We start from the raw sequence: 21,801 nt of genomic DNA, 5'->3' as shown, positions 1-21,801 counted from the left end.
ACAAAGGGATGTTCGGGTGGTGTGGAGGTCTATTCTGTTGCCTACCAACACAGGGCGCGTCAGATCGAATCCCCATGTTACCTTCGGCTAGTCGGACGTCCCTACAGACACAATTGGCCATGTCTGCAGGTGGGAAGCCGGATGTGAGTATGTGTCCTGGTCGCTGCACTAGTGCCTCCTCTAGTCGGTCGGGGCGCCTGTTTAGGGGGGAGGGGGAACTGGGGGTAATAGCGTGATCCTCCCACGCGCTACGTCTCCCTGGCAAAACTCCTCAGTGTCAGGTGAAAAGAAGTGGCTGGCGACTCCACACGTATCAGAGGAGGCATGTGGTAGTCTGCAGCCCTCCCCGGATCGGCAGCAAGGGACTGGGACGGCTCAGAAGAGTGGGGTAATTGGCCAATTACAATTGGGAGAAATAAAAAAAACCAAAACAAAACAAAAAGACTGACCTACAGTGGATAATGAGGCACATTGTGGGGGACCAGCGGAGTTGTGGAGTTTTATTTGTACATAAACTGGGTATTCAAAGATTTAAAACTGCAACACAAGATTTGATAATTATGTTCAAATTGGCGTCATGGTGGCACAGTGGTTAACACTGTTGCCTCACAGCCATGAAGGTCTTGGGTTCAAACCCCGGGGTTGTCCAACCTTGGGGGGGGGGTCATCCCAGGTCGTCCTCTGTGTGGAGTTTGCATGTTCTCCCTGTGTCTGCAGTGGGTTTTCTCCGGGTGCTCCGGTTTCCCCCACCATGTCTGTGTCCTTGATCGAGGCATGGCAAGACAAACTGGAGTTGGTCCCCGGGCGCTGCACGGCGGCTGCCCACTGCTACTAGCTTCACAGCTACGATGGGTTAAATGCAGTGACGAATTTCCCCACAGGGCTTAATAAAGTATACCAAAATACAAAAAATAATCCCTAACATTTGAATCAAACTACGAGTTGTCATCCCTTTTTTTTGTGATATGACATCAGTCACCTGTAAATGCAAAAACTTTGCTTTAAATTCTTTGAGACTGTATGAACCACTGAATGATTATTATTATGATAATTATTATAACATGGAAGCGTTTTTACGGTGCAATAGCTACTACAAGTGAAAACATCTACAAGTACTACAGTAACTTCAGTTGGTTTGTACACAGGCATTCACTCCGACACGTTGCTACACAGTGTGACATACAATACAGGAATTTCAACAGGGCCACATCTACCGCCAAGAAACCATCTTGTTTGATATCTCACCGAATCATCTGGTGAATTTTACGTTACATGCGGGAAGCGAGTAGCCGTCAGACTGATGATGAATTATGCAAAACGTCCTCGCAAACTTTTCATAAGTAAAACACAAGCCAGATTCCCATGTAAACCAGCTGCCTCGCAGCCCCTCACCACGGACATGACTGTGCTCGACTGTCGCGAGCAAAACGATTATCACGTCTTACCGGGCCGGGTCCTTAGTGGATATGTGAGAGGCAGGGGGGGGGGGGGGGCAGAGCACTTGGGACCTTCCTAATGGTAGAAAAAAAACAGTAACATGACTGTACTCTCGAAGCTTTGAAAACCAGATTTGTTTTCTCAATAATTTCACTGTTTATATTCCAGTGAGAATTCAGATCGGAGATTACACAACTCAATCAAACATCCCGTAAATATGAACAGCTTGTCTGCTTCCTCTCAGGGACTCACAAGCACTGCATCCTGTAATAACAAAAGGGCCCGACAAGATGAGCCAAATCACAACGAAATCTTTTCTCTTCTGTTGCAAAATATTTGTAAATATATATCCCATCAACAGACGTGTACTCGGGTTTGGTGTCAGATACTTGGTGTCACCGCATTGCTCTCACCAAAATTCACGACGTGTGTAAAGTTTTGCAGAACATCTTACGAAGTTCCCTTAACTTTTTTTTTTTACTTCGTTGTGTGTAACTAAGCTGTTTACAGAGGTGGAAGGTAGTCTAAGTTATGGTTTCACACATTCAAGGTCGCCCTACGCAAACCATTATCTCCCTGCCCGCTCCCCTTGGACAAGGCAACAGGCACCCATATTTTTAGGACACCAGCTAAGTACATCAACCAAGACGACCTCTCCCAGATATGTCTGCACATGCTTTGTGTCTTGGGAAGCCTGGGTTGGTCTTGTCTTCGGGTTCGTTATCTTGAGTCTCCTCCATGCATTAATTCACAACACCCCTCTTCTCCCACACACTCACACACATACGCACACGCATACACGCATGCAAACATGCATTAATTGAATGTATGTGAGCACACATGCACACACACAGACATGTATGCAAGCAAATATATACATATGCAAATGCACATATCGTCCTCACACATATTCAAAATCACACTTTTTTATGGGCGTACAGATGCACATGCTACACATGCACAAACACACAAAACACGCACTTGAAGACACACAATTTTTGGATGGATGGAACCAAAGGTAAGTGATGGGGATTTTAGTCAGAAGTAAGCCAGCTCCCCCGTCGTTCAAACTAGGAGATTTCAACACACTGTCCTTTTTAAGGGGACTTGACCTTTGACTCGGGTTTTTTTCAGCACTGTATTCTCTCGCTCCGCCCCCTCTTCTGGCTGCTGATGAAGAGACATTCCTCTTCCATCGGCTCATTCTTGGATTTCGCTTTTGTTTTACTGAAAGCACAAAGTGGAGTGGGTGCTGAGACAGAGCAAAGAAGAAAGCGAGCGAGAGAAAGTGAGAGAGCGAGATAGAGAGAGAAAGCGAGAGAGAGCAATACAGAAAGACAGATGGAAGGAAAGCAACAGAGAGAGAATCTTTTTTACAGAGCTTTGGCAAATTCTCATTCCAAAACTGTTGTTCATGCTGACTCTGTCTGTGGTCTAAATACCGGGAACTGTAAGAATTGATTCCAGTCAGTCAGAAATAGTATGTAAATATTTGGGGCAACGGATTGGAGTGCTTTCATCATCCTCTAAAATGGATCAGGATTTGCTGTCTAATAGTTATGGGGGAGATGGGCTCATACAAAGGTCCAGCTCTTGGCTGCCGAGTCGTGTTCTGTGCGGAAAAGGAAAGAGGAAAAAGTGCCAAATCTAAATCTAGATTATCAGACACGCTAGTTATTTCTCTGTCATGCTTATTTGTAACGTAGCCCCGTTCGATATTTAATAAGGGGCATGACGGTTCCACTTCGGTTGTGTGTTTGCAGGAACAGATACAACCACACACACACGTTCACCTCTGTTTATGTGCCTGCACAGACACACACACACACATATATATGTGTACAAAAGGGAAGGGCTACCGCCTGAGCCTGGGGTCAGCGAGCCTGTAAAACGATCCTCACAGTCTGAGCACATCCTCTGCGCCGGGGTCCCTTTCTGCCTGGCTTACACACACACACACGCGCGCACACACACACACACACTCACACACACATTCCTCTGCAGGCTCTGCGAGGGGCAGGCACAGAGCGTGCTGGAAGCTTAGTGCTGTTCTCCACTGAGTGTCTCTCTCACTCTCTTCAATCGCTCAGTCACAGAGCAGGGGAGGAAGGGCAGGCAGAGAGACCAGGGGAGGTCTGACAACACTATCCCAGCGCACTGGCACTGAAATTAAAAGTGCAGACTGACATGTAAATACCAAAACAGTCTGTGTTGATATATCCTTGGAGGACCATTAAAATCCACAACCAAGCTGTCCTGCCAGAGACACATGTATACAACTTTTCCGGCCAGCATGGAGAGTTAAAGGAGTTCTGGACGGACGCAGGGAACATCCGGGACCAAAACACGTGTGTGTAAGTGCTTGTGTTTGTCTAGGAGAGTGAGAAAAAGAGGGTGCGAATTACAAAAGACACAGTGGCAATGCTCCGCAGTACTTTTCCATACTGGAGGTCCAGTGCAAGGATGGATGACCCATGTTCTACATCAGCGATGTTCCTCACCACATTCTGATACTGTCTCAAGCCAAGAGACCACTTGCATGAACACAACCTGATTCAGACGAGAGGAGACCAGCAGCAAGGATAAAGACTCTTACATCTTGCAACCTTCTCTACTATGATGTTGTGGTACAAGTCTGCCTGCCAATTTCTCTCGCTGGCAACCCTCCTGGTCATTGTGAGCTGCGGAGGAGGGGAACAGAGGAGAGGAACGGAAAGCGGAACCAGCAGCTCAGGACAGGGCAGCACAGGTGGCAGCGCAGGGAGCAGTAGTGGTGATAGTAGTAGTAGTAGTAGTAGTAGCAGTAGTAGCAGTAGTAGTAGTGGAAGCAGTAGTAGTAGTGGAAGCAGTAGTGATTACAATAACAGACGCTACCATAAGATCCAGCATGGTCAGTGCACCTACACGTTCATCCTACCTGAGGGAGAGGGGAATGGAGGAGGATCTTGCAAGGAAGCGAAAGCCATTGGCGGTGCCCGGTACAACACCAATGCTCTCCAGAGAGACGCGCCGCTACCAGAGCAGGACTTTTCCAACCAGAAGATCCAGCACCTGGAGCACATTATGGAGAACTACACCCAGTGGTTGCACAAGGTAAGGAGAGGCCTTAAAATACGGGCCTTGCAGGTGGCGGTCGTAATTTCAAATTCCGTGTTGAAGTGTAGGCGGCAATTTTAAAGGTTGTGTTACACATCGGTCCTGTGGCTGTAAGAGATTAAAAAAAAATTTTTTTAAAAAAAGGCCCGGGCCGGTGCCACACAGATAGCGGTTGCAATTTCAAATGCAACGCTCCTGTTGATTCCCACTGCAGTGATTTGAATGACAGATTTGTAAAAAAGGAAAGAAAAAAAATCTCCAAAACTCTGAAATTAAATTGACATGCAGACAAAAACATGCAAAGCCATCCAGTTTTCTGAGACATCCTATTTTTTTTTAATCAGAGACGACTGATCAATTAGTTTGTGGTTTGATATTACTGTGCCATGCAGTCGCTGGTTATGCATCCTAATGTCATGCATTAAACCATGTCTGAATTGCGACAAGGGTTGCTGCGGTGTGACTAATGCATCCTTTGAAGATGTCGTGTTTGAAAATCTTCATTTGTCTTTTTGTTGGTGTGTGGTCTCAGCTGACTGTTGCATTTGTTTGTGGCTTTACTTGATAACTTGTTTTTGTTCTTGGATGGCGGCGCTCAGACTTTCACTACGTTGCATGCCTTGGCAGTGATTTCAAAGTCACATGGTTTGTCAGAAGTTTATGGGTTTTGGAAATGAGTTTTTTTCCACTGCAAGTCTTGCGAACCAGTTTCAAATTGCCATGTCATGGATTTTACAAGGACGCTGTTTTACAATTAACAGACATTTCCCTGACAACATTAAAACGAAACGTTCAGAGGCAACGGCCCAAAAGTATGAACATAAAATTTGGTGACAGCCGACGGTTCTGGAGCTCTGACACACATTAGTGATGTCATTGTATATTGTGCATCAAAGCAAAGTAATGTGCTTTTTATCGTCGAGATGTCCGACTTACCACCGCATTCATATACAATTTATATTAACCGTGCTATGCTCTTATGTAACCGTGTACTTATGAACTGCGCTGAACTTTTTGTTCCAATAGTTACTCAGCTGTCCAAGTTTTTCCGTCTCTAGGCGTTTTGTACACCGCAGCTCTGTCTGCAGCCAACAAATGCATCTAATTTTTTCCTCTCTTTCTCTCTATTCTTCCCGAGTAAACTTCCCTTTTCTTTTCTTTTTTTTTTTTTCTCAGAGCGTTCATACAAGTCCAGAGTAAATTCCACAGATGTCCAATTGGGTTGCACAGAGCATCGGTCATAGAGCCGTGGTAGTTATGTGTCACTCACCCCCAGTTCTCCAGTGAGCTGTCTCTTTAATGGCAGGAAGTCAGAGATAACCCCCCCCCCCCCGAGACAGAGACAGAGCGACAGACACAGAGAGAGAGAAGGGGAGAGCGAGAGAGGAGAGACAGAGACCGAGAGAGAGAACGACAAAGTGAGAGAGAGCGAGAGAGAGCAAGAGAGAGAAAGAGAGCAAGAAAGAGAGCAAGAAAGAGAGCGAGAGAGGAGAGACAGAGACCGAGAGAGAGAACGACAAAGCGAGAGAGAGCGAGAGAGAGAGCAAGAGAGAGAAAGAGAGCAAGAAAGAGAGCAAGAGCGAGAGAGAGAGAATGTGGCCTTTATTTATGCGTGTCAAGAACTTGTGACCACAACAGAGAAAACCCATACAGAGGAGATCTATCTCGAAGTGTGCAGACAAAAACCCATCTTAGAAGTCTTGCTGACTGCCCCCAACTAAAAATAGCCATTATAAAGAATAACGTTTCTCCATTTTACTGATCTGATGTGGAATTATGGGAGATTAAAACAATCTGTACACTGACAGTTTCTGTTTGTCAATAAATGACAAAGTTAGGGTTTGTCTGAGAAGCCACAAAAAAAAGGGTGTTTGCTACATCATAAATATGTCTCCGCCGAGACGTTAATGACTTGAGAGTTGTTGAGGTCGCCGGCGACACGGCCTGGCAAGCAGGCTTGCTTTTCTAAGCTTTGAGACTCCGTGTCTCCGAAGACAGCCGAGATTATCGCTCCGAAACAAATACACGAATCAAACAAACAAACCTCAAACTTCGACATAGGCCGCCCCTCTCCTGCTCCGCACTTTCCACAATATTGTCCCTCTTAAACGAGATTAGGCAGTCCAATCTAGTATGATTAATTGCTCAAACATAACAGTTTATTTTTGTCTGCAAAAAAAAACAAGAAGAAAGAAAAGTGGGTGAGATGCTGCAAACAAATGCACACATAATGCCCTGATTTGATGGATTACTAAGGAATTGTGGTCTTAATTGACCTGAACGCCATTAATACCTGTTAGCACGCTGAGCTCCTCATTAGTAATCAGCGTGCCTTCCTAAAGCTGTTCGGGGCAATGCTGCTAGGCCACGGTGTGCCTGCTTTTCATTTGCCTTCAGAACATAAACTTCTCACTCCTCAGGTTCGCGGGAAATAGTCATTTGTCATCAATTAACAAGGCATTGCTCACCATACATTACAGCAAGCTGTTGATGGTTAGGTTTGTAATTAGGGCAGTAATGGCGTAGGGATCTCCTTCCCTACTGTAAATTTAAGGTCTTTCATACTGGACTAAAACCTGTTGGAAGTCCTAATGACATATATGGGACGGATTTTTCTTTATGAGGGGGGGGGGGTGTCACGGCACTATCATCTTATCAATGGACTGTATATAACTGAGTGTATCTCGCATTTAAGCGAGGGGTATAAATAGAGAGGGTGTCAAAGTTCAAGACAGGGTTTAAACTGTAGGGTGCAGGCAGTTGTCAGGACGTCACCTTTTTATACATTTGAGATAAGTAAGACAAAGCCCCAGAGGAGGTGCTAGATGCCTCCGTGATAAAACGGGGCGCCAAATTCGGTTTGATTCAGCAGTTTAAATCCGTCCGCGTGTTGCCGTGAGGCTGCCGTGTGTCAAGAAAGGCCAGGGGGGTGAAATAACGCCGGCTTTATCTTTGTTCAGTGAACCTCATCGGTCTGTGATAGTACAAGTGATACTATAAAAACACAACGGCAGCAATGGCAGACTGAAGGTTTGACTAATGAGACCCCTAGAATAACTTCTGCTCAGATGTAAAAATGGGAGCATGTGAAAGCGTCTGCCATCGCCACTAACACCATCATGACTCTTTCCTGACACTGCAGCATTCTCCTCAGGACCGCATCCATTTTTCACTTTAAAGCAAATAGAAAAAAAACTTAAGGATCTAACAGATTTACATTTCAAAATGTGTAATGGTCAGAATAACATTCAGGTTTTTTTTTTAAAACACCCATCGCATCTATGATGAGCCGTAGGAAAAAGTGTTGAACTCCTACGTAGAAAATTCAGCAACAAGTGGATAGACATCAGCATAGTAAAGGAATTGGCAGAGGCATTTCAGACGGGACCCTTAAACACACAGTGATAATTCAACCTAATTACACAGAAACAGGGGTTTAGGAGGGGTGGCGGGAGGGAGGGGGTCGCTCTGGGACATCAGGATGCAGTTAACATTTTTCATTGGACAGAAGATTAAGTGTCCCGGCCAGTCTATCTATCTTAATCATGCAAGCCCGGGCTGCTTGTCTAAAGGAAAACTGGCCCAAATGTTGCTCCAGCCGAGCCTTGATGAAAGAGACACAAAGGATACCATGCCAGATACCACCCCCCATGCCTCTGTTCTCACTCTTCTGTGGGGGGTAGAGAGAGCGAGAGAGAGAGAGACAGAGAGAGACCTTAACACTAGCATTGGCAGTTTGAGATATTTCCCTCCTCCTATGAAGGGAAGAGTACATGGACCCTGATAACATCTCTACCTTGTTAAAGGTGGCCTCTGTTTGGATCACCTCTTCAGCCAGCTAGCCAATCAGAGGAGGGCTTGGATGTGATCTCTGAGCCTCTGGTGTCTCAGGATACAAGCTCCTTCTAACATACCAACTCAAAATGCGAGAAAATACAACAATTATTTTTCTGGAGATATGGTGACCTTTACATGGTTGATATGAAGAATTAAGATAATATTCTAGGAATATCATTTAGTCATAGGGTAGTTGCGTTAGTCCAGACTTTAATTTTTTGCCACACGTACATCTCACGATCAACTCTGAAGATATTTCAAGGACAGCGACCACATGGCATATAGTCGCAGGAGTGTATGTTAACAAGATATTTTGGTAGAAACAGTAGACAACGGTTTCAACCATGCACTCAGTGGAAAGGAGGTCCCGTGCCAAACTAAGCTGTTGGACAAGGGGAGGAGGAGAAGCTATCTGCGCTGTCTTATCCCTGTGAAATTCCCATCGTTCTGCCTCTGACAGAACATGGCTGTCCTGATCAGAATAAAAACAAAGGGTTTAAAGGATAAACCCAACATACTGTAGGCACAGCAACTTGTTTCCTGTCTATACTGGGAGTTCATATGGTAAAGGGGTGAATATATCGTTGTACTTAATGCTATCACAGGGCCACACAGCATGCCTAGAGAGCCAAGAAGAGACCCATCTATTTTAGGGGTGACTTCCTCTATCAAGAGTTTATTTTCACTGATAATGCGGGCCAAAACCAACAATCTCAGATGATGCAGAGAGGCTAGGAGACACTCGGAGGAATAACAAAATGCTCTTCCTTCCTGACCCCTAAACTTGCACAAGGAAGTATGGAAATTGCTGTGGGTTGCTGCAGCAACGACTTCCAGAAAAGCCAGCTCTGCCTCACATGCACTGCCACTGGAAGTGAAAAGGAAACAGAGCTTTTGGCTCGGCATGCCGGGGGAATAGGGAAAAACATTACAACGACGCAGCAGTGTTTCCACATGGATGTGAAAATGGAGCCCAACTTTGTTAATGTTCTTGATTTTCAGGAAAAGGGGCATTTAACAGTTTTGTCACTCTCAATATGGCAACTCACTTTATTTCAGACTAACATTTTTTTCTACCCGCCGAAGCCTTATTTCAGTGTAGTCACATTTCACCAACCCAAACATGCTTGATTTTTTTTCCCCTTTTGGGCAAAAAGGTCCTCACAAATTTACACTATTGGAATAAAACAGACAAATGACAAAGTAAATTTCTTAGTAATTTTACTTGTGCACTTCAGTCTCCCTTTTCCTATGTGCAGAGGGGGTGATGCATATTTGTGGTTTGCTTTCCTCTAATCCCTTCAGGGAATCCCCCTTCTGGGATATGCACAGCTTGCATTGAATGTGTTTAATTGCACATAACTTAAACTCATTTTTGTGTTTGGCTTGGAGTATGAAGCATTTTTTTTATCTAAACGTATATTCAGCAAAAACCATTTTTACTTATTGCAGCTTGTCACCCATCATTGTAACTGCAGAATAATTTACAAGTAAATCATGATAGAATTTTGTTTTCATGTGCCTGGAGCATATTCATCCCCATAATGGCTCTAATTTTTCTTCATTTTGTTGCCAGTGATGTTATAAATGTGTGTGCTCTGCAACATGTCACTTCACTTACTGTAGGTGTAGCCTATATCTTTTCCATATTGCGGCTGATATTTTCAAATGATCTTGTGTGGGCCTAATGGCTGAAGCAAGACTGGTGCTTTTTTATAAAAGAGCAAACATGAAAAAATAATCTTATTTGGGCAGGCGAGTGGAAGTCATTAGCACGGTGTACCTAAGTTACAGCTTGCAGCACTGCCAAAGGCACAGAGTTCAAGGCTATAGCTCAGCCACTGCCTCTCTGTGCTATGGCCGGGTGATTATGACCCAAATATAAGATAGTAAAAGCTCAGGAACTGTGAAACATTACTCAGTATAGTCAGTCTGATAGTAAATTTAGTGGACAGGTAACGTGGGGGTATCGCAGTCTCTTGCAACAAATCATTCGAGTTTGAAATTATGTTTGGCGAAAGCGATATTTTCTTCGTTCTCTGATCCCTCATTTGCTTTATAAGGTCTCCTGAGGATTAGAACAGATGATGATCTTAAGTCGGTGGTATCAGCTATGTTAAATGGTTAAATTTGAGCATGGCAAGTAAATGTTTGATGATGGCCAGGGACATCGAAACCCTCATTTTTAGGGAGAAAAGAAAATTAATCGGAGCTGGATTCGAATCAGGTTAGGCTACACAGGATCACTACAGAGCATGCATGATATATAAAAATATATATATATATGTGTGTGTGTGTGTATTTATATATATGTATATGTATATATATATGTGTGTGTGTGTGTGTGTGTGTGTGTGTGTGAACAGTGTAAAGCTGTTTACACTTATGGCCTTCATCTCTGTCTCATTTGTCCTCAGTAAATCCTCCCTGCAATTCAGTTGTGTCAGTGAATCTGCACAAAGTCCCCCCCCCCTTTTCTCCCCAGTTGTATCCAGCCAATTACCCCCCTCTTCCGAACCATCCTGGTCGCTGCTCCACACCCTTTGCTGATCTGGGGAGGACTGCAGACTACCACATGCCTCCTCCAATACATGTGGAGTCGCCAGCCGCTTCTTTTCACCTGACAGTGAGGAGTTTCACCAGGGGCATGTAGCGTGTGGGAGGATCACGCTATTTCCCCCAGTCCCCCCTCCCCCCTGAACAGGCGCCCCGACCGACCAGAGGAGGCGCTAGTGCAGCGACCAGGACACATACCCACACCCAGCTTCCCACCCACAGACACGGCCAACTGTGTCTGTACGGTTGCCCGACCAAGCCGGAGGTAACACAGGGGTTCAAACCAGCGATCCCCGTGTTGGTAGGCAACGGATGAGACCGCCACGCCACCCGGATGCCCAACTCCGCACAAAGTTGATTGTAATTCCCCCTCCGACTGACACATGTTAATCTCAGTTAAACCCTGACACGGTCATGCGGAGGGAAAATCCCGAGGCCTCCCTGCAAACCGTCTTGGTGCCATTCCCTCCACACAAAGTGATTCGGGCAGATGTTGTATTGTAAGCAGATGTCTTGGTTTGTCAACACTGGAAAGTTTTCCAGAAGCTCCAAAGGATGCCACTGTTTCTCTTTATCTGCGGTTTGTCTTGTTAATCTTACTGAGCGTTACCATATCTAGAACAAAAAACAAAAACAAAAATGGAAAGCATGACAATTGGACAGATGAAAGATGCTCTGTTCAACAAATAATGAGGGATTAATTATGGGACATGAATGACATCGGTCAGTCTTATGGGAAACCAGATGGGAGGAACCAAAGGAAAGCAAAGTGAGAGAAAGTGAGAGATAGGAAAAGAGTGTGAGATATATCGGTGACAGATGAACAGCTTCACTCCCTCACACCGTGGGCTGGCTCTTAAAATGACTAATAGCTCCATCGCTTGTTTTGTCCTTGTGCCGCTGTTGGGAACTGAGCCATAAGTGCTCTGAGCCTACGTGTCACATCCAGGAATTACCTCACTTATTTTAATCTGTCGATGTGGGTGAGAACTGAGAAAGGATAGGCGGTAGGTTAAATAAGGTTGTTGTTTTTTGTTAATCTATTTTTTTGGAGCCCATATCTTGTAAAATATTAACTTATTGTTTTAGACACACACATTTCATGGTAGACAGTGTGGAGCAGCGCAGAAAGACGGGCAGGATAACAACCCTTTACTGTTCGGTGGGAGGTTTGTGCTCTTGGGTGAGACGTGCTTGGAGTCTAGGTTTTGTGGTTTTAGTGCCGTAATTGGTGTGACACCTTATTCAGGCTAGTCTCTTTCTCCCTCCACACACTCTCACTCTCTCTCTCTCTCTTACACACACACACACACACACACTCAGGCACACACATTCTCTCTCTCACACACACTCAGGCACATACACATTGCTCTGGAGGACATCTTAACCCTGTCCAGGTCTGTGTTTGCCTTGTCTGGGACCTAAGCCAGGCTTCTCACATTCCACACAATACCAGGACTGGAGCTGGCACGGCCAACTACACATGAATAGTCGAGACGTAGATACGATCGAGTAGCTGATCCCCTGCCATCTCTTAATAAACCCTCCCCCCTTGTCATAAAATATCACCAACCCACCCCACTTTAAATATAAGTCAAAAGTCGATCCGCATGAAAAACCACTGTCCCTTACCACACAGCGTACCACCGCATGCTTCTTAGCCTCGGTTACTCTTACTGTGGAGCTGCATGGGGGACAAGTGTTTAAGTTGGCCAAGAACACCTTTTTATTTAACACAACAACCAAAGGGAAGGATGATGAATCCAAAGTTCACTAATATATGTTATTTCTATTATTTTGATGGATAAATTCACCAACTGCTAGTCTCTGAAGAGTTCCTACAGCTCAGCCAGCCAAACTTGTGGAAGGCGTTCAAGGTATACAAAGGCAAAATATCTGCACACTTGCATTCATAAAGCATACTCTGTAGAAGACTGTCCAGGCCAATACGAACATGAAAGTTATCCGTACGTGAAGAGGTGCTCATCTTTATGGACAGCTGTACCCAGATGCAGCATCTATGCTCGCAACACTGCATCTTTACTGCATTATTACTGCAAAATTTACCAAATCATTTTTCTTTAGAGTTACACTGCAGAGCGAACATGGGGAGTTATTGTTTTTTTTTTACATGCAACAAGCATGGATACTGATGTCTTTAGTTGCCATAATACCACCTCAGTTTCACATGGATGAAACTGAGTTATCCTCACTATGATGGTTTTAACATGTTATTCGGTAGAACGTAATTTATGCAATCACGACTGGTTGTTTTTGCCTTCAGCTCTTACTATAAAAGGTACAGAAAGAGTGTAACACAATAGCCCTCAGACCAATCTAAAAGAGGCTGCCATGTCATCTGACAGAATGCCCTTCACAAATCTGGTGAATGGATGGATGTATGTGATTTTTTGGTTAGAGTCTGCAAATAAATGATAAATGGCCGATAATGTTTGTGTAAATGGACAAGTTTGCAATGATACAGAGAGGAAGACGGTTAATCCTCTGAAGGGTTGTGTGTGTGTGTGTGCTTGAACGTGCGCACAAGCACATATTTACAGGCCTATTTGTGTCAGAAGGCATATGTTTGCACATTTATTTCTGCACATCTCTACATGCATGAGTGTGTTTGACGTAGACAAGTCCATTACATGACTCTGTTTGTCTGTGTTTGGATGAGAGGACCCTCAGGTTGAATGATGTACCGCAAAGGTCCAATGGGATCCAATTCTCCAGACCCACACGGTCATGAGGTGAACCTTAAGCATAATGCGAGCTGCATGTTTTCTCAATGACTGTCAAGCAGCACTCTTCCGGTGACTGTCCATTAGGAGTTATGATGTATGTGGATAGTCGAGCGGTTAAGGCCCCCATATGTATGGCCTCACTAGCCCCGGATCTGTATCCTCTGTGTGTCCTTTTCTTTACCTTCGTAATGTTTCAATAAAACAATAACATGCTAAAGTAGACCGAACTCCTCGCGTTCCTTGAAAAAACTGAATGATGATGTGTACGTCTTGAGAATATTAATGTAACATGCCATTATATCACTCTATCCATTTTAGGTTCTTGACATTTTGTTGACCGCAGAAATATTCTAAAATACAACGAGGCAAGATTTCTGGGGTTTTTTCACTGAAACGTGTATTTAATTTTGTATGACATAAGGCAAACCAATAATCTTTGAATGTTACTTTTCACACCGTATTAAACTATGGGTCATTCCATATGTAATTTTTTTTTTAATTTATTTCTAATTTCTCCCAATTTAGTGGCCAATCGATCCCTATTTTAATTCAAAAACCCACCCTCGTACTGCATGCATTCGCCAACTGCATCTCTGCGGCCGGCAGTCTCGAAGGAGACCGCCTCCCCACTTTCGTGACAAGGCGACTCCAGGCCGAACCACTGTTTTTTCCGACACACACAGAGACGCATTCACGTCACGAACACAAGCCGACTCCGCCCCCCTCCCGAAGACAGCGTCGCCAATGATTGCTGCTTCATCGAGTCCGGCCATAGTCGGATCTGACAAGACCGAGGCGTGAACCCCAGTCCCCAGTGGGCAACTGCATCGACACAAAGCCGATGCTTAGACTGCTACACCACCTCGGACTCAATTCCATATGTAATTTAACATGCAGTTTTTATCCAAAGCAAATTAAAGTGAAATGCATAGCCAGTGGTGAAGGTGGTCCCACTTTAAAATTGGACCTAAATCAAGTCCCCGTGTTACTGCCAGCTTGGTCGGGCGTCCCTACAGACACAATTGGCTGTGTCTGCGGGTGGGAAGCCGGATGTGAGTTTGTGTCCTGGTCGCTGCACTAGCGCCTCCTCTGGTCGGTCGGGGCACCTGTTCAGGGGGAGGGGAAACTGGGAGGAATAGCTTGATCCTCCCATGTGCTACATCCCTTTGGCAAAACTCCTCAGTCAGGTGAAAAGAAGCGGCTGGCGACTCCACATGTATCGGAGGAGGCATGTGGTAGTCTGCAGCCCTCCCGACCAGAATGGCTTGGAAGAGTGGGGTAATTGGGCCGGATACAATTGGGGAGTAAAAGGGGGGGGGACCTAAAACTGGGGAGAGAGGGGGTTATAGGGTGTGTTTTTGATTTTATTTTTCCCACATGAAAACAGTGTCAATATGTTCTCATGAGCATGGGTGATATTGTAAGGTATGTGGGTATTTTGTAGAGTGTGGTCTACTGGCACAGTAGACCCCACTCTACAAAAATGCTGCTTTTGAGTTTCATATGTGTGATAGAGATAATGGGCAGAGTGGGGTCTATTGTGCCAGGCTTTAGTTGCAATGTATGAATAATTTGATCTTTTCTCAACTCATCACTATGTACACACACTTCATGTGCACTTGAGTCTGTCAAAAACAAAAATAAACTGAGGCCCAGACAGATGAGAGACTAATGACCATACACAAAGCATGCTGTGTAACATGGCTTTGTACACACTCTTATTCTCCATATTTCTCCTGCTCCCTCTCTCTTTCTCAATTGTTGTAATTTTCTTTTTCGCTACTTCTGTCAGTTTTGGGGTACGACTATTACAGTATACGCAGTTGTGTTTATTTTATTTTTTTATTTTTTTTTGGGGGGGGGGGTCCTCCGTTTTTCTCCCCAGTTATATCCAGCCAATTACCCCACTCTTGCGAACCATCCCGGTCGATGCTCCACCCCTTCTGCCGATCCGGGGAGGGCTGCAGAGTACCACATGCCTCCTCCGATACATGTGGAGTAGCCAGCCACTTCTTTTCACCTGATAGTGAGGAGTTTCGCCAGGGGGATGTACTAGTGTGTGGGGGGGATCACGCTATTCCAGGCGCCCTGACCGACCAGAGGAGGCGCTAGTGTGGCGATCAGGGCACATACCCACATCCGGCTTCCCGCCCGCAAACACGGCCAATTGCGTCTGTAGGGATGCCTGACCAAGCCAGAGGTAACATGGGGATTCGATCTGGCGATCCCCGTGTTGGTAGGCAACAGAATAGACTGCCACACCACCCAGGCGCCCTAGTTGTGTTGTTGATGGCTGAGAAAAAAATTAGCGCTGCTTTGATGCCAATCTGCCACATCTGTGTCCTTCTAATGAGTTCAAAGACTAGAGCAGCATTCGACTATGGCTTGAGAGACAAAACCAATCACACATATTTCTGGTAGGTCCTCACCTAACAGTACTGTCAGTACTTTCCAATGAACCTTGGCTAAAAAGTTCAAGGACCCCAAAGGCGAGGGCATCTGGGTAGTGTAGCGGTCTATTCCGTTGCCTACCAACACGGGGATCGCCAGTTTGAAACCCTGTGTTACCTCCGGCTTGGTCGTGCGTCCCTACAGACACAGTTGGCTGTGTCTGCGGGTGGGAAGCCAGATGGGGGTATGTGTCCTGGTCACTGCACTGATCCTCCCACATGCTACGACCCCCTGGCGAAACTCCTCACTGTAAGGTGAAAAGAAGCGGCTGGCGACTCCACATGTGTTGGAGGAGACATGGTAGTCTGCAGTCCTCCCCGGATCAGCAGAGGGGGTGGAGCAGCAACCAGGACGGCTCGGGAGAGTGGGGTATTGGTCAAGTACAATTGGGGAGAAGAAAAAAAGAACCCCAAAGGCATACTGTAGATTCGCTAAAATAATATTACTTGGTCATTATGAGTAACACTGTTACACAATATTTGTTTGTACAATTTATTTCACACACATCTCCTAATGTTATTTGTACTGCACCTTTTCCAAAAAGTCCCGTGTAACAGCAAGATATACAGTAGAGAAAACTACTAACTGGGAGTGTTATCAATGCTGCCATCTATCATCGAGTGAAGGGCGGACAGCAACACGTGTTTCCAGCGAGGACAGCATGTCAGATATACACAACACAGGCCCCAAAGGAGATGCACGGTGCCCTCGATCGCAACATCGACTTTGCTCTCGTCCGACGGCAGTGTTTAACTGGAAGCCACACTGAAGCAATTCCATGTGGAAACCAGTCAGACTACTGCACCTCGCCTTCCTGCCGGCCTGCTCTGTTTAGACTGGACTTCAGCTCAGCGTTACTGACGGGAAACACATGCATACACGGACACACATGGTACACAACAGACATACACACACAAACAAATGTGCGTGTTCACACAAACACAGGTACAGTGTATGCGCACTCGAGCAGGTAGACAGAGCCGGGAAGATATGTACATACATACACACTTACATGTGCACTTAGTCACATGTGTACATACATTCAAGTAGATCAGTCCAATTCAATTCATTCAATTCAATAATTCAGTTTCCCTACAGATGTTTTGAGTTTATCTCAGCTAAACTTTAGTCTCCTTCTTTACTTTCTTTCCTCCACCACCAACTACTACCCCTTCTGTGCTGTACTACTCCAGTACATACTTACTACTGCTTGCAGCTCTGGTCTCTCTGATGCACCTTGTCAAGCCTCCAAAAGACCCTTGCTGATACATGATCCCTTATGCATGTCAGTCACCAGTACCGGCAATGATGGAAGATATTCTAGCATCATTTGGACCGGAAAAAACAGCTGCTCACTTTCTCTGATGATGCATTCATAGCAAAGGGTGTGACAGTGGAGAGAGAGAGAGAGAGAGAGAGAGAGAGAGAGAGAGAGAGAGAGAGAGAGAGAGAGAGAGAGAGAGAGAGAGAGAGAGAGAGAGAGAGGGAGAGGGAGAGGGAGAAGGCCAAAAGATAACAGAGGACGGCCTGGGGTTGCAGAAGTTTGCTGTGGAGATTGCCTTTTGGGGACTGTAACCCAGGATGACGACAGAGCTGCTTTATAAATGTAGAGGTCTTTGCTTAATGGGATGTGGGGATGAAAGATAAACATGGTTGAAGGAAACAACTGCTGTCATTAGACGCTCATCCAATTTGATCAGAAGTGGCATCTCTCATGATAGATAGTGCCGCTGGCACACACAGTGGAACATTGGACGTAGTGCTTATGTCATTAGGGATTGTGTTTCCTCGAAACCTCGCCTGGTGAGAAGTTTAACAAGGAGCAGTACGCATTCCAGTCTTTCGGATAAGGCCCCTGTTGATGCACACTACAGGCTTTACCTACCCATCTATCTGTAATTCATCAGAGGAACAACAACCAAAATATTTAGAGGGAACACACAAATACCAGTGCAAATATTTAGACAAAAGCACCACCTCTGTGCTACTGGAGGTTTTGTGGTATTTCTGTATAGCCCAGGAATATGTTCAACATGTAAACTTTCGTGAATACTGCTTCTCATGAAAACATGTACTAAGAGGCATATGGAGGATATACAGCCTGTACAAATTCTCTGTCAGTCTGCCCTTCTATGTACAGTGGTTCTTAGAGGCCTGGGCAAAATGACCGGGTTTGACTTTGTTTGGTTGTTTAGTTTTCATTCTGCATTCCCATGTCTTGGGTGAATGCAAGTACTTCCTCTCCCATATGTCCAGATACGCATAATTAATTGAGGTAATTTTAGGGACCTCTTCAACATTAGAGGGTCCCCTTGTAACTGGAGGACACATGAAAATAAACATGCATACACAATCTGTACTGCCCAGTATTTATTTTCACTTTACATGAATAGAAAGTCATGACTAGTGCTTGGCGAATGTGCATCCTCTCAACGCAGGAATCTATATTGGAGGAAAGAAGGAGAGGCGGCATAGCAACTTGTGATCGGCCATGTCAGTTGGATTTATCTGGTCGGCAATACAACGCAACACAGTAAAGCATGATTACATTGAAATGCATTTATTTAACGATATGTTGCAACAATTCCCTCATTCACTTCCTCCTTTTCTAGAGACGAAAAGCTGGTACCCCGCCATATCCTTGTCATAGGGGAGAGCCAAACAGTCCTTGTGTAGACCAACCCGGGATAGCCTTTTCCAGAATCTTGATTGCAACAACAAGCGAATGTCCACATCGCTGTACCCAAATCAAAAAAAAAAGAAAAGAAAGAAAAGCAAACATTTCTGTTGGATGTGCTCAGCTCAACTTGCAGCTCTTCAGAAGGCCCAAAGTATTGAAGCTCAAGGCAAGACGTTTTGTCCATCCTTTTTTTTTTACGTCAAGGGCAAGTTCATGTTTGTTAGAGCAGGATGTCAAAAATTAACCATCCTGTTGCTTTTGTGAACAGCATTTCACTTTTGTGAGAAATTAGCTTTCATCTTACGTATTACAGATTCGCAGAAGACGCTGTCCAATTCATCTTGCCCTGCAGTAAATAAAGTCCTTTACTTAACTGTGGGGAAGATGTCTTGTAGCCATAACACTGTCAGGGTACTTGATTTACAAAGTCTTTGCCAGTTATACATAGTGCGATAGTTTAGCCAGTGATGGTGCATTAGTGCAGATGAAAGCGAAAACTAAAGGTAGGTCACAAACATGAAGTTAGATTGTGAAGAGGGGTTTTCTGTCGAGCTAACAAATGTGAGATACTATATGAGGATGATTTTCCAAACAGAAAAACTCAAATATTTTGGCAGTGGTACATCCAGTCATAGTCTCTGTCTGTTCTGTTCTCATGGTTTTCATGTGTTTGAGAACAAAATGTTTGAGAACTTGACCTATAACCTTACGAGGCACAGATTTGAATAACGCCGATACTCATATCGTCCAAATCACACTTTTCAAAAACAAGTCAATGGCAAATAAATATAAACAAAAAATGTGAATTCATACTTTATGCAAACCAAGCCTCATTATGCCTACTGCCATTTTCCAATTTACAAGAGGCGATCCCATAGGACTCTAAATTGCCAGGATAAATATTCACGAAAAAAAAAACGACAAACCACATTCACATTGTTCTCAACATTCTTAGCTTATTTGAATTTTTTTCCTGTGTTTGTATTTGATAATGATTTAGGAGGCCAGTACTTACAGTATATTTGATAAAATGAATGTGGAAAATCAGTCTGGCTTGAAGCATTTATATCGCTTGATTGAACCTTGAGGTGGCGACCCTTGCTTGCTTTTCCATACCAAAAAAAAAAAGACCATTGGGAGCTCAAGCGCTAAATGTTCACTGTAACGTTCTCCCTTTTGTTTCGTTCTCTTCACTGCCATCAAAATGTTGTGATAGAAAACCACTGATGGATTGAGAGTGGCGTGCCGCTGGCTCTGCCAAGTGATTCTAGGCACTTTGCACCGAGTACCACAATTTCCCCAGTGATTTATATGCAGAGATGTTTGGTTTTGTTTCAATTTGGGTACACAGGGCTCGCTATATGTCTTTGGAGATGGATTTAAATCAATACAGTATCGGAGAGGGGGAGGAGAGGATGGGGGATCCTGGCAGTAGAGAGCGGTTGTTTGTGAGGATGTCAATCACCCACTATGGTTGAGTGAAGGCCGGGAATCACCAGCATTCAGCTGCTGTATCAGCCATGAGGCAGGCAGGGCTCCCTTCTGGACCACCCACCTCAAAGAGGACCCCCGCTTCAACCTAGCTATCCATCCCTTCCCCAATTTCAGAGTCAGGTCTACGCTGTCATTCTCCTTACAGAGACACCACAAACCGAGATAGGGTTGTCTGATGTCCCTTCATAATTTTCTGTCTCTCCTGGGACTTGCACTTTAAATCTAAATATTAAAATTAAGTTCAAATTTACATACCAACACATTTTGCAAACGAGTGGAGGAAAATTGATATTTTAGATGAATAAATAAAATTTGAACGGATTTTAACACTAAATTCATCTGACTGATAACTGTCTCTGCCTACCTCTCGATACAAATGGAAAAACATGTTACATAACAAATTACTGGTCACAGCATAGGCTGATATTTGGCCGTGAAATTTGAGACGCTTCAGAAATTTGAATATACATTCGAACTCACCTACATTTCTGCTCCAAATATTGAAGAGGTATCTCAGTATCTCTCTATCTATCTATCCCTCTTTTTCTGTCTCGCCAGTGATATTGTTTGTTAGTCCCAAAGAAATGTGGCAGCAATTGAGTAAACACCTGGATGTTGGCCACCAGGTCAAAGGTCATGGAGGTCAACTGTGAACTCAGACTGAGTTTTTACTCACCCAATGTTGACAACATCTGTCTAAAAACTGCTTCAGGGTGGATTTTAAAAAACAAACAAGCCAATCGCTGAAAAATACAGTTTTGACAGAAGGACGGAAGTTGCCTATGCTTACAGTACACACGTACGGAAAGTGACAACAAAGAATCAGGGTTACTCCCCTTGAGGTCCTGCTGGAGTGAATTACCGCACCGCGTTTCACAGAGGCATATCAAATTCCCACTGTCAGTTGGTGATAAGGAGGCGTAATTGTATTTGCTGGCATTAGTCCCAAGGTGGCTTGGTTATTGTACAGAGAGGTGCCGATGGGGGCTGTAATAGGCCCTCTGCTGTTGTCCATTACAGTGGTCTGAAATGGTTTCAGGCCAGAGCAAAGGGAGAAGCATCCCAGAACCTAGACCCCCTCCACATACACACACAGACAAAGCAGATAAGCAGAGCTCTGACAGAGCTTTAGCACTAAGTGTTTAATACAGTCCAGGCCCAGCATTTTTTAACTCTCCCAGTGTCTCTCACCACCACTGCCGCTGCCGCTGTTTAGAGGAGATCAAGACCCCCTTTTTGGGATGGAAGTTCCTCTAAATGGGGAATGTCAGAAAAGTAGTAAACATTTGCAGTAATCTGTAACAATGATAATGGGGAGTATCATCTTCGGGAATTACCGTTCTTTGGCAGCCACAACGTGATAGCGTATAGAAAGTGTGCATGTGGGATCCCCACTGATGGAGTGACTGGTGAGAGTTTCCACGAAAATATGCATGAGCAGAACGGATCACTCCTCAACATAAACATTTGTCCTTTTACAAGTTAAAGAGCAGTCCCTCAGCT

General features: G+C 44.6%; 1 protein-coding gene across 1 annotated transcript in view; it reads left to right on the top strand.

The window, feature by feature from the left end:
• Window positions 1-3,481: 3,481 nt before the first annotated feature.
• angpt1 (angiopoietin 1) overlaps window positions 3,482-21,801 on the top strand; it is a 68,492-nt gene continuing 50,172 nt past the window's right edge. Inside the window, exon 1 of the mRNA XM_056297936.1 lies at window positions 3,482-4,530. Coding sequence (XP_056153911.1) covers window positions 4,054-4,530 — 477 coding nt within the window. The 5' untranslated portion in view covers window positions 3,482-4,053. The remainder of the gene's footprint in view (window positions 4,531-21,801) is intronic.

The sequence above is a fragment of the Lampris incognitus genome, chromosome 18, assembly GCF_029633865.1.
Source record: "Lampris incognitus isolate fLamInc1 chromosome 18, fLamInc1.hap2, whole genome shotgun sequence".
Taxonomy (NCBI): domain Eukaryota; kingdom Metazoa; phylum Chordata; class Actinopteri; order Lampriformes; family Lampridae; genus Lampris; species Lampris incognitus.
This window is presented reverse-complemented; position numbering and strand designations above follow the sequence as displayed.